This window comes from Prionailurus bengalensis, chromosome E2 (genome assembly GCF_016509475.1).
Source record: "Prionailurus bengalensis isolate Pbe53 chromosome E2, Fcat_Pben_1.1_paternal_pri, whole genome shotgun sequence".
NCBI lineage: Eukaryota > Metazoa > Chordata > Mammalia > Carnivora > Felidae > Prionailurus > Prionailurus bengalensis.
In genome coordinates this window covers 17,363,711-17,376,156 of record NC_057352.1, presented here as the reverse complement: position 1 = coordinate 17,376,156, position 12,446 = coordinate 17,363,711, and the positions used below count along the sequence as shown (strand labels likewise).

General features: G+C 37.3%; 1 protein-coding gene across 1 annotated transcript in view; it reads left to right on the top strand.

Annotated features, from left to right (window-relative positions):
- The window catches only part of LOC122494299, a 64,971-nt gene that overhangs the window by 17,974 nt on the left and 34,551 nt on the right, over positions 1-12,446 (top strand). Inside the window, 1 exon segment of the mRNA XM_043599365.1 lies at positions 2,994-4,348. Coding sequence (XP_043455300.1) covers positions 2,994-4,348 — 1,355 coding nt within the window.

Sequence of the window (12,446 nt, the reverse complement as noted above, 5' to 3'; positions counted from 1 at the left end):
GAGGGTCATAGAGAGAGGGAGACACAGAATCTGAAACAGGCTCCAGGCTCTGAGCTGTCAGCACAGAGCCTGAGGCGGGGCTCGAACTCACGGACCGCGAGATCATGACCTGAGCCGAAGTCGGACGCTTAACTGACTGAGCCCCCAGGCCCCCTGGAAATTCATGTTTAAACATTGTATCTCTTCTGCGGTCAGTTTTGGTAAATTATATTTTCCTAGAAAATTATTCATTTTAGGTATGTTTTAAAATTTATTAGCAAAATAATCTTTTTTCAGCTGGCCTCTGTATTCGTGGTTATTTTCACTTTGCCATTTCTTATTTCTATGTGCTTTATTGCTGTTTTCTTTTTTTTTAATTTGTTTAATGTTTATTTTTGAGAGAGAGAGAGAGAGAGAGAGAGCGAGCATGAGCAGGGGAGGAGCAGAGAGAGAGACACACACAGACTCTGAAGCAGGCTCCAGACTTTGAGCTGTCAGCACAGAGCCCAACTTGGGGCTCTAATCCACGAGCCTTGAGATCTTGACCTGAGCTGAAGTCTGACACTTAACTGACTTGAGCCACACAGGCATCCCCTTGCTGTTTTCTTTATATTAACTAACGCTTTAGCTGTTTTGCTGATTTTTTTTAAGTTTATTTATTTATTTTGAGAGAGAGAGAAACAGAGCATGCAAGTGGAGAAGGGACAGAGAGAGAGAATCCCAAGCAGGCTCCATACTGTCAGCACAGAGTCTGACACAGAGCTCAAACCCACAAACCATGAGATCATGACCTAAGCCTAAATCAAGAGTCAGTCGCTTAACTAACTGAGCCAAGCTGACACCCCTGATTTGTTTTTTTAAAGAATGCTTTTGCTTTATGTATTAGTTCTTTTTTTCTGTTTTCTGACTAGTTATGCATTTATACTGATTAATTTATTCCTTCTGCTTTGCTTCAGTTTACTTTATTCTTCTTCCAATTTCTTTGATTTTTAATTAATTTTTTCTCTCATGTTTATTGTTGTAAATATTTAAAGTTTTCAAATTTTTTTCTAAGCGCTGTGCTTATATTTTATAGATACTAATTTAATGTTGATTTTTAAATTATTACCATTTTCTAAAATACAAAAATACTGTTTTGGAACTTATTTCCCTATTGATCTAAAAGTTATTTAATATAGACTTCTAAAATTTCAAGTGGGTTTATTTTTGGCTTTTTAAAATGTTATTATTTCTAGCTTCAATAGAAAATGTTGATATGATTTCAGCTTTTTTACACAGACCATATTATAATAACTGAAACATCCTCCTTTTTCTCTCTCATACATAACTCATTCAGCACTTAAATATTTCTCTGGCTATTTCTCCCACTGGTTTACCATCTTCTCTCTATATCCAACATGAACTTTGTTAGCAAATTTTTCATACTCAAGTGACTACAGGATCCATTGTCCCTTTTAGTGAGTTTCTTACATATCACATCTTTTTCTTTGCTAAGTATTTCATAAGAACTTCAGTAAGGTATAAACATGTTTTCCTGTGTGGAAAATCACTGGTACACATTTCTAGGAAATAAAGGAATAGCTTTGCCTCTGAAGGAACGGAAAGGAGACTTGAGTAAGGGGATGAAGGAACAAAACTAGTTGAGCATTTATAAAATGGATGAATAACAGAATAAGCTTAAAGAGAAATCAAGTGAATAGAACTCTTCAGCACTTTTATTGTGTTGTGACAGAAAATAACTCACAGCTACATGAAGTAAGGAATGGACATAGATAAGGGGTTTAAGCAATAAAAGGATATATAGGAATATATAACCATCATTTTCCATTTATATGTTTAACTAGACTAGCTTGGATTAATAAAGGGAATATTTAATCATTGTTATAATATGTGAGAGATTAGAGACAGAAATATGTTCCAAATGAGTATATAACCATGGGAATTGAAAGAGTAAAACTCATTATGTGCTATGCATGTATTATTTAACAGAGAGTAGAAATTGTTTCTGCTGTTGAAGAAGTTTAGGGGTAAGAAAAGCAGAGAAACAATTGGAAAAATTTATAAATATATAATTTCAACCCAGATATATGTTGATATGTAATACACATATATTATATGTCAGTGCATAGCCCGATGCGGGGCTCGAACTCATGAACTGGGAGATCATGACCCGAGCCAAAATCAAGAGTCAGATGCTTAACTGACTGAGCAACCTGGGTGCCCCAACAACATAGGTTTAGAGTCAGCCTTAAAGGAATAACTTTTAAACTAAGACCTCAGGATGAGAAGTAACCAGCTATTCAAAGAGCCCAAGCAGATTTGTGGAAAATAGAGCAGACTGAGATGATGTGTTATAGGTAAGTGGAGGTCTTTTAACCACAGCAAGTTTGATTTTATTCTAAGAATAAAGAGAAGTTGTTGAAAAAAGTTAAGGATGAATTCTTAACCTTTCATTTCCATCAGAACTGTGTGGAGAATATTAAATATTGGACTGACCAGGACTGTAGAATCTGATCCAGGTGGTTTAGGTAGTGTCTAAAGCTCAATATTTATAACAAGTTCCTGTGACTTCTACTCCACATCTCAGCTTGATACCCACTGACTTACTAATCACCAGCCTCACTTTGTTTCTTCTTTTTTAGTTTATTTATTTGTTTATTTTGAGAGAGAGAGAGAGAGAGAGAGAGAGAGAGAGAGAGAGAGAGAATCCCAAGCAGGCTCCACTGTCAGCACAGAGCCCCATGCAGGGCTCAGTCTCACAAACCATGAGATCATGACCTGAGCCGAAACCAAGAGTCGAACGCTTAATCAACAGAGCCACCCATGCACCCCACCAGTCTTACTTTCTTAACATGAACTTTCATTTTCCCTGGTGTTACTGTATGCTTTTTTTTCAACTTGCATATTTTCAGAATTTCATTGAGTACTACTTTAGTTGTCTATTATTTCTACTGTAGAAATTTTACTTCTTTTAAAAAAGGAAACTATATGTTTGCTCTCTTATTTTCTTTCAGATTTAGAGACCAGGTATGAGACCAAGAAGTTATCCTCAGAAAATGACATTTATGAAATAAACTTACCTCAGTGGAAGATAATGGAAAGAATTAAAAATCATGGCCTTAAGGGCCTAATTTTAAAAAGTGACTGGGAGTCTAAAAGAAAATTTGAAGGACAGGAGGAATATTTCAGTCAAGTGAAAATTACATCTCAAAAAGTGTCCTCTTATCAAAAACGTACATCTCTAACTCCACATCAGAGAATTCATTTTGTGGAGAAACCCTATGAATGCAAAGAATGTGGAAAGGCCTTTAGAGTACGCCAACAGCTTACTTTTCATCACAGAATTCATACTGGTGAAAAACCCTATGAATGTAAGGAGTGTGGAATGGCCTTTAGACAGACTGCACACCTTACTCGACATCAGAGACTTCATTCTGGTGAAAAACTCTATGAATGTAAAGAATGTGGAGAATCTTTTATATGTGGCCCAGACCTTAGAGTACATCAGAAAATTCATATTGGCGAAAAGCCCTATGAATGTAAAGAATGCGGGAAAGCCTTCAGAGTGCGAGGACAACTTACTCTCCATCAGAGGATTCATACTGGTGAGAAACCCTATGTATGTACAGAATGTGGAAAGGCCTTTAGACAGTATGCACATCTCACTCGACATCAGAAGCTTAATATTGCTGACAAACTCTATGAATGTAAAGAATGTGGGAAGGCCTTTTTGTGTGGCTCTGGCCTTAGAGTACATCACAAACTTCATACTGGTGAGAAACCCTATGAATGTAAGGAATGTGGGAAAGCTTTCAGAGTGAGACAGCAACTAACACTGCACCAGAGAATTCATACTGGTGAGAAACCCTATGAATGTAAGGAATGTGGAAAGACCTTCAGTCGTGGTTATCATCTTATTCTTCATCACAGAATTCATACTGGTGAGAAACCTTATGAATGTAAGGAATGTTGGAAGGCCTTTAGTCGTTACTCACAACTTATTTCACACCAAAGTATCCATATTGGTGTTAAACCTTATGACTGCAAGGAATGTGGGAAGGCTTTTAGATTGCTCTCACAACTTACACAACATCAGAGTATTCATATTGGTGAGAAACCCTATAAATGTAAGGAATGTGGGAAGGCCTTTAGATTGCGCCAAAAACTTACTTTACATCAGAGCATTCATACTGGTGAAAAACCCTTTGAGTGTAAGGAATGTAGGAAGGCCTTTAGACTTAATTCATCCCTTATTCAGCATCTGAGAATTCATTCTGGTGAGAAACCTTATGAATGTAAGGAATGTAAGAAGGCCTTTAGACAACATTCACACCTTACCCATCATCTAAAAATTCATAATGTAAAAATATAAGATAGTTTTTCAATCCTGTATTGTAGAATACTCTATGAATATAGTAATTAATCCTTTTTGCTTCCTTCATACAGGCAATTGACTTAACAGGTTTTATATCATTACAAGAGTATGTTAATTTAATGTATTCCACCATCACTTAAACCTGATAAACTTTACACTTACTCTAAAAACTAATCCTAATCAGTGTGACAAATGTGGGAGACACTTATCTCTGTCCCATCACTTTCCTACTTGTATTATATTGACAAGATGCTTAACTGCTCTGTGCTATAATTTTTTCATTTGTAAAATGGTAATACAATACTGTGGCAGAATAAAAATTGTTGCAAATTGTTTGACATTCCCCCTTTCCCCCATCAAAATCTGGAATCCACATCCGTTCTCCTTGAGGATGGGCAGACCAAGACTACTTTGACTAGTAATAGTACTGCTGTGCCAGTTTCCAGGCTTTACTGGTAGATTTTACTTCATCTCTTGGAGTGCTCCTTTAAGCTTAGGCTCTGAATTCTGTTAAAAAGTCTGTCTGCTCTGCTGAAGAGACCACATGGAGAAGCCCTAAGACCACAAAGAAAGGAAGAGGCACCCTTCTGAGCCCAGTCTTCCACACATGCCTACCAAGACACCAGACATTTAAGTGAAATAGTGTTGGATCCTCCAGACCACCCAGCAGCTGAGTACCCACTGAGTGACTTCAGTTGATACCATATAAAACAGATGAATCTATCAACTGAGTCCCTGCCCAAATTCCTGACCCACAAGATCATGAGATATAATAAAATGATTGTTGTTTTAAGCCACTAAATTTTGTTTTATTATTATCATTAGTATTACTCCTTTGAAAATTCATATGAAAGACTATGGGCACAAAGAATATAGAAATGCCTTCCACCAACACTCACCCTTATTTAACTTCAGATAACTTACTCTTTTTAAAATAGTGGAAGTGAGAAATTGTTTTTCAATTTGTTCATAAAAAAGCAGATATTCTACAGTCTACATTCTCTGGCCCAAGTCTAAATTTAACTTAAAATTAACAAAGAATAATGTAAAAAGAAACTTTGGAAATTAAAAATTACTTGTATTATAACTTCTGTATTGATTTTTAAAAATACATTGTAGCCTTTTTTTTTTGTGCTCTGGTTGTCCTGTCTTTCATTAGTGAGAATCCCCTCAAATTGGTTCCTATGTCCTTTTGTCATGACAAAAGCTTTTAATAGCTTCCTTTTTTCCTGACCAAATGCACTGGTCAGTTATGAAGCATATTAGGGTACTTATTGATAAATAAAGGGGAAAAGTGGAGCATTTATTTTGTCTTTCCTTTATGACCTATATAAGACAACCAAAAGTTGGTGAAGTAAAGTTCTTTATTATTATTAGAGAACTCTAGTTAATAAAGATCAAAGGAATGACAGAATTTGAAAAATCACTCTTTAATTTCTGAAATACTGGATCTTGGTGGTGATATCAATGGAAGCAAAGATCATTAGTGAAAAAGATTGATAGGAAGTTTTTAATGGATCAGAATGACAGAACCTACATTTACATTACATTACATCAACATCTCAATTAGATCAGCCCCACTATGTGCCTCTTGCTTGTGCAGTGGCTATATGTAGTATCATTTGTTAAGTGTTCTTACCCCAAATGTTAACTCAGAAGTAAAAGTGGGTCTCTAAATCTAATTACCAGGTTACAGGAAACTTGGGGAATAAAGGAACAAATTAACGACACAAAGAAGCAAACAACCAAACCCAAAATGTACAAAATTCCACAGAATAAATGGTCTTGGTTCTTAACCAACATAGGTTAAGACAAAAGAATGTTGCAAATTAAAAGAGACTTAAGAGACATATTAATTAAATGCAGTGTATGGAATGTATTGGAATCCTTGTTTTAAAATGTACCCAGGATTTGTTTTAATCAATTATGGTACAACATGCAGATACAGAAATGATTGTCATGAAGGAAGAAGTTTAGACTCAAAGATCTCTAAAAACAGGAGGCAACAGCATGCCCACAGGGCCACATGGGGAAATACCCAGTTATGTTGGAAGGCAGAAGTGGGGAAAGGGCAGAGCATGGCACAGAGCCTTTGCTGAGGTTTTCTCCAAAGAATGGGTGACACTGGGTAAGTACACTGAGGAAGTTTGGGAATGGAATGGATAGTGGTTTTTTTTTTTAATATTTCTTTTTTTTTTTTTTAAGTTTATTTATTTTGAGAGAGTGTGTGTGTGCAGGAGGGAGAGAGGGAGAATCCTAAGCTGGCTCCACAATATTAGTGTGAGGAGCCTGATGGCAGGGCTCGAACTCATGAACCTGTGAGATCATGAACTGAGCCAAAATCAAGAGTCAGATGCTTCACAGACTGAACCATCCAGGTGCCCCTGGATAGTTTTAATAATTTCGGAGGTTCTGAGGTATATGAGTGGTCCCTAGTTGTCTGGTACCTGGCCCTGGGGTGATTTGTGCAGGAGGAATATTGGCTTGGTGTATGAGAGTTTGATGAAACAGTTGGGGCTTTGGCTTGGTGGGTTTGATCAAAAGATTGTTTGCTATCTCTAGGAATTTGCTACCCCTGGGAAGGGCAGTCTCTCCAGGACCAAGTCTCCAAATGCCAGAGCATAATTACAGAAAATAAAATACATTAAATACAATCCTGATTTGGACAAATGAAAACATTGTTTACATTGTTTTGAAAATGTAAATCTAAGTGGATATTAAGTTATATTAAGCAATTATTCATTTTTTAGGCATGATGATGGCATCATCACCAATTATTATGTGTAAGTCCTTATACATTAGAGATTCATACTGAAGTATTCAAGGGTGAAATCACATAATGTCTATGCCTTGCTTTAAAATACTTCAGGAAGGGGCGCCTGGGTGGCGCAGTCGGTTAAGCGTCCGACTTCAGCCAGGTCACGATCTCGCGGTCTGGGAGTTCGAGCCCTGCGTCAGGCTCTGGGCTGATGGCTCAGAGCCTGGAGCCTGTTTCTGATTCTGTGTCTCCCTCTCTTTCTGCCCCTCCCCCGTTCAAGCTCTGTCTCTCTCTGTCCCAAAAATAAATAAACGTTGAAAAAAAAAATTTTTTTTTTAAATAAAAAAAAATAAAATAAAATAAAATACTTCAGGAAAAGGGTGCTTTGATGGCTTAGTCAGATGTCTCTTGAGTTTGACTTGAGCCTGCTTAGGATTCTGTCCCTCCACCCCTGCTCACTCACTCTCATAAATAAATAACTAAATAAGTAAATGGAGGGAGGGAGGGTGACAGGAACAGATGAAATAAGATGGGCAACTGCTAAATGTTGAAGCTGGATAATGGGTACATTGAGTCATTGTGCTATTCTTACTACCTTTGCATATATTTGAAAATATCCATAATAAAGCTTTCCTTAAGTAGAAAATCAAATCTGACATTTTATACCACTTAGTGATAAATGATAATGATGCCTACAAATAAAAGTTTGTGGGAAATCACCAAAAGTCTACTTGTTAAGAAATAACCTTAATGCATTTAGAAAACTTGGACTGAGGGAACCCTCTTGCACTGTTGGTGGGAATGCAAACTGGTGCAGCCACTCTGGAAAACAGTGTGGAGGTTCCTCAAAAAATTAAAAATAGACCTACCCTATGACCCAGCAGTAGCACTGCTAGGAATTTACCCAAGGGATACAGGAGTACTGATGCCTAGGGGCACTTGTACCCCAATGTTTATAGCAGCACTCTCAACAATAGCCAAATTATGGAAAGAGCCTAAATGTCCATCAACTGATGAATGGATAAAGAAATTGTGGTTTATATACACAATGGAGTACTACGTGGCAATGAGAAAGAATGAAATATGGCCCTTTGTAGCAACATGGATGGAACTGGAGAGTGTGATGCTAAGTGAAATAAGCCATACAGAGAAAGACAGATACCATATGTTTTCACTCTTATGTGGATCCTGAGAAACTTAACAGAATCCCATGGGGGAGGGGAAGGAAAAAAAAAAAAAAAGGTTAGAGTGGGAGAGAGCCAAAGCATAAGAGACTCTTAAAAACTGAGAACAGGGGTGCCTGGGTGGCTCAGTCGGTTAAGCGTCCGACTTCGGCTCAGGTCATGATCTCACGGTCCATGAGTTCGAGCCCCGCGTTGGGCTCTGTGCTGACAGCTCGGAGTCTGGAGCCCACTTCAGATTCTGTGTGTCTCCCTCTCTCTCTGCTCCTCCCCCGTCCATGCTCTGTCTCTCTCTGTCTCAAAAATAAATAAACATTAAAAAAAAAAACTGAGGGTTGGTGGGGGGTGGGAGGGAGGAGAAGTTAGGTGATGGGTATTGAAGAGGGCATCTTTTGGAATGAGCACTGGGTGTTGTATGGAAACCGATTTGACAATAAATTTCATATATTAAAAAAAAAAAAGAAAAAGAAAACTTGGACTGAGGAACTAGTGTTTGTCTTCTTTACCATTCTGTCCCCACACTTATAGTACCTGTTGTATAACAGGCAGTTGATTTTTGTTTATTTTTGAGAGAGGGGGGAGAGGGGCAGTGGGAGAGAGAGAGAATCCCAAGCAGGCTGCACAGTGTCAGTGCAGAGCCCCATGTGGGGCTTGAACTCACAACCCGTGAGATCATGAGACGGATGCTTATTAACCAACTGAGCCACCTAGGTGCCCCTAACAGATAGTTGATTTTTAAAATTGGGGGGAAAAACACATTAGCTTGAACCATAAAATAGTTTTTTAATAATTTTTTTTAAAACTAAGTACCGCAAAGTAATTCATACACTAAAGTAGCAATTAATGAAATAGCTAATAAAATCCTTATCCAAGGATGTTCTTTGAAAAGGCCATTAATACAGAATTGGCAGTTATTGAGGAAAAAAGACTCCGTTTCAACTTTATATATGAGAAAGGTTAAACAGCTATATATATCAAGGAGAATTAAAAATTTTAAAGTTATATGTGTTACCATATACATATATTTCAATATCTATAAAAATACAGAGAATGAATTATCTGGAGAAAACTAAATCATCAAAGTTGACTCAAGATACTATAGAAAACCTGAACAGATATATAAGCAAAGAAAAATATTGTAGTTATGATTGTTTTAAAAAACTAGAATCAACAGTTTTGCAGGCAATAAAAAGTTTTAAAGAATAGAGAGCCTCTAACAAAATTTTGCTAGATCATTCTATAAGGCTAACATCCCAATAATAAAATGCGAATAGCCCCTAGAAAGCAAAATCTGGACCAGTATCACTTAAGATACATACAAACATCCCAAATAAAGTTCAGCGAACTTAATGGTCTGTTAAAACAATTATAGGAGCACCTGGGTGGCTTAGTCAGTTAGGCGTCCGACTTCAGCTCAGGTAATGATCTCACAGTTTGTGAGTTCAAGCCCCGCGTCGAGCTTTGCTGACAGCTCAGAGCCTGGAGCCTGCTTCAGATTCTCTGTCTCCCCCTCTCTCTTCCCCTCCCCTGCTCGCACTCTGTCTCTCTCTCTCTCAAAAATAAAAAAATAAACTTTTTTTTAATTAAAAAAATTATAAAACATAAAACAATTTACCAGGAATATCCAGGGACCCGACCTGTTGTGATTTAATTAAGTATCCAGATTTTAGGTTTTTAACTCGAGCAATGTAACAATGTTGGAAAAAATGGCATTATTTACCTCAATATCTTTTAGGTTGTTTCTCATATTCTAATTCATCTTAGCTTCATCAGCTTTAAAAAAGGAGTGAACAACAGATATGAAAAATGAGGATTCAACACAAAAATTATTACCTTCCACAAAACAAAAATGAATTATTATTACACTTTATTTTCTACCAAACCTCTGTAATGTCACTATAGTTATACATTAAGACTTGTACTTCCCGGTCCATTTTGTTCAGATTGGGCAGATATCATTGGATAATCACTCACCTAGAATAGACCCACTCATGATATCAAACAATACACACAATATTTTAACACAAAAAGTATTTTAAGTGCTATAACAAAATTAGTTTTTGCTAACGGGTCAGTATGTTTCTCCTGCCTGGTATCGTTTTCATGCTAACAGAGGTCTTCTGGAGACTGTACTTAACTCAAAATTTCTGAAAGTATGTTCCACGAAACACTAGTACTTTAATGATAATGGGAAAATTACTGTATAGCCAAACAAGGCTGGGAACTCTGTATACTATATTTCTTGAGGGGGAAAAAAATTCACATTAAGTGCCTAACAAAAGACTATCCAAAAAAGTTTCATTTTATCTGACCAGTGTATCTCAGACTTTACTATACAGAACTCCCATTCCGAATACCTACTGTGGATGTAATTCCACTTTGGCAGATGCTGCTATAACCAGGAGTGGCTCAAGGATGGTAATGTCAGCATTATGACAGGTGTACAGTTATCTGTTTGGCAAGGAAAGCAATTCAAATTATGTTATTCAGTCAGCTGCTTGCTCTTTTTTTTTTTAATTTGAAATGATACTTTTCAATAGAATAGAAAATCCTTCCCCCTATTCTTTCTATAAATATATGTATAGACTATAATTTCTTGCTGAAAAATCCTACTGACTTAACCTGTGTGTTTCTTGCTATCCATAAACAAGAATTTCTCTAAGGTATTTATCAAAAAGTGGGACTGCTCAAAGGTTATATTCATTTTCAACTTCACTAGATAGTGCCATAGAAGTGGAGAACATGGGAAGGGGCACCTGGGTGGCTCAGTTGGTTGAGTGTCTGACTTCAGCTCAGGTCATGATCTTGCGGTGCATGAGTTCCAGCCCCATGTCGGGCTCTGTGCTGACAGCTCAGAGCCTGGAGCCTGCTTCAGATTCTGTGTCTCCCTGTCTCTCTGCCCCTCCCCTACTCATGCTCTCTCTCTCTCTCAAAAACATTAAAAAACATTGTTTTAAAGAAGTGGAGAACATGGGACACCTGAGTGGCTCAGTGGGTTGAGCATCTGACTCGATTTCGGCTCAGGTTATGATTCCAAGGTTGTGGGATTGAGCCCCATGTCAGGTTCCATCTGCTTAAGATTCTCTCCCTCTGCCCCTCTCCCCTGTTCACGCATGCTCTCTCTCTCTCTCTTTCTAAAAAAAAGAAGCCAGAACATCATTGTCTTGCCAATTTACAACCCCTTCACCCAATAAAGTATTATTTCCTTGTAATCCTACTTCTGGTATGTGCTTTATAGTGAGTTGAGCATCTTTTCACATCTGTTTATTGTTAAACATTATAACTTACCAATTCATGCCATGTTCCTTTGTTAAAAAAATATAAAAGAATTGTGGGATTCTTAAAAATAATATTCTAGATAATAATCCTTTACCTAGTATTATAAATAACGAACCTTAGCCTCCCCAGATTGTGGCTGTATGTGTATTTATGGTGATACTATCATATTAAAATTTAAAAAATTTAAGTGTGGATGCAATCATAGCTTTCATTATTACCCAATAATCTTAATTTTTTACAAGACCCTTGGTTTTCTAGGCTATCAGTTATGTTAACTGCAAATAGATATAATTTTGGATTTTTTCTGAATATTTATAGCGATTATTTTATTAATCTAATAGAATCTCCAAAATAGGACTTAGGATTAGTGGTGATAGGGATATAGCTGTTTTCACCTATTTAATGGAAATCTCTTAGTATAATGTTTGTTTTAGTTTGGAGGCAAACAGACTTTGTTGTGGCTCAATTGTTTCCTTCAGTTCCTTATTAACTTCTTTATTAGAAATGCCTGCTGAGAGGGGTGCCTTGGTGGCTCAGTCAGTTGAGCGTCCAACTTTGGCTCAGGTCATGATCTCACAGTTCGTGGGTTCGAGCCCCGCATTGGGCTCTGTGCTGACAGCTCAGATCCTGCAGCCTGCCTTGGATTCTATGTCTCCCTCTCTCTGCCCCTCCTCCACTCATGCTTTCTCTCTCTCTCTCTCAAAAAATAAAGATTTAAAAAAAATTTTTTTTAAATAAGTGGAGAACATGGAACACCTGAGTGGCTCAGTAGGTTGAGCGTCTGGTTCTTGATTTCGGCTCAAGTCATGATCTCACAATTCGTGAGTTCAAGCCCCACAAAGAGCTCTGCGCTGCTTGGAATTCTCTCCTCTCT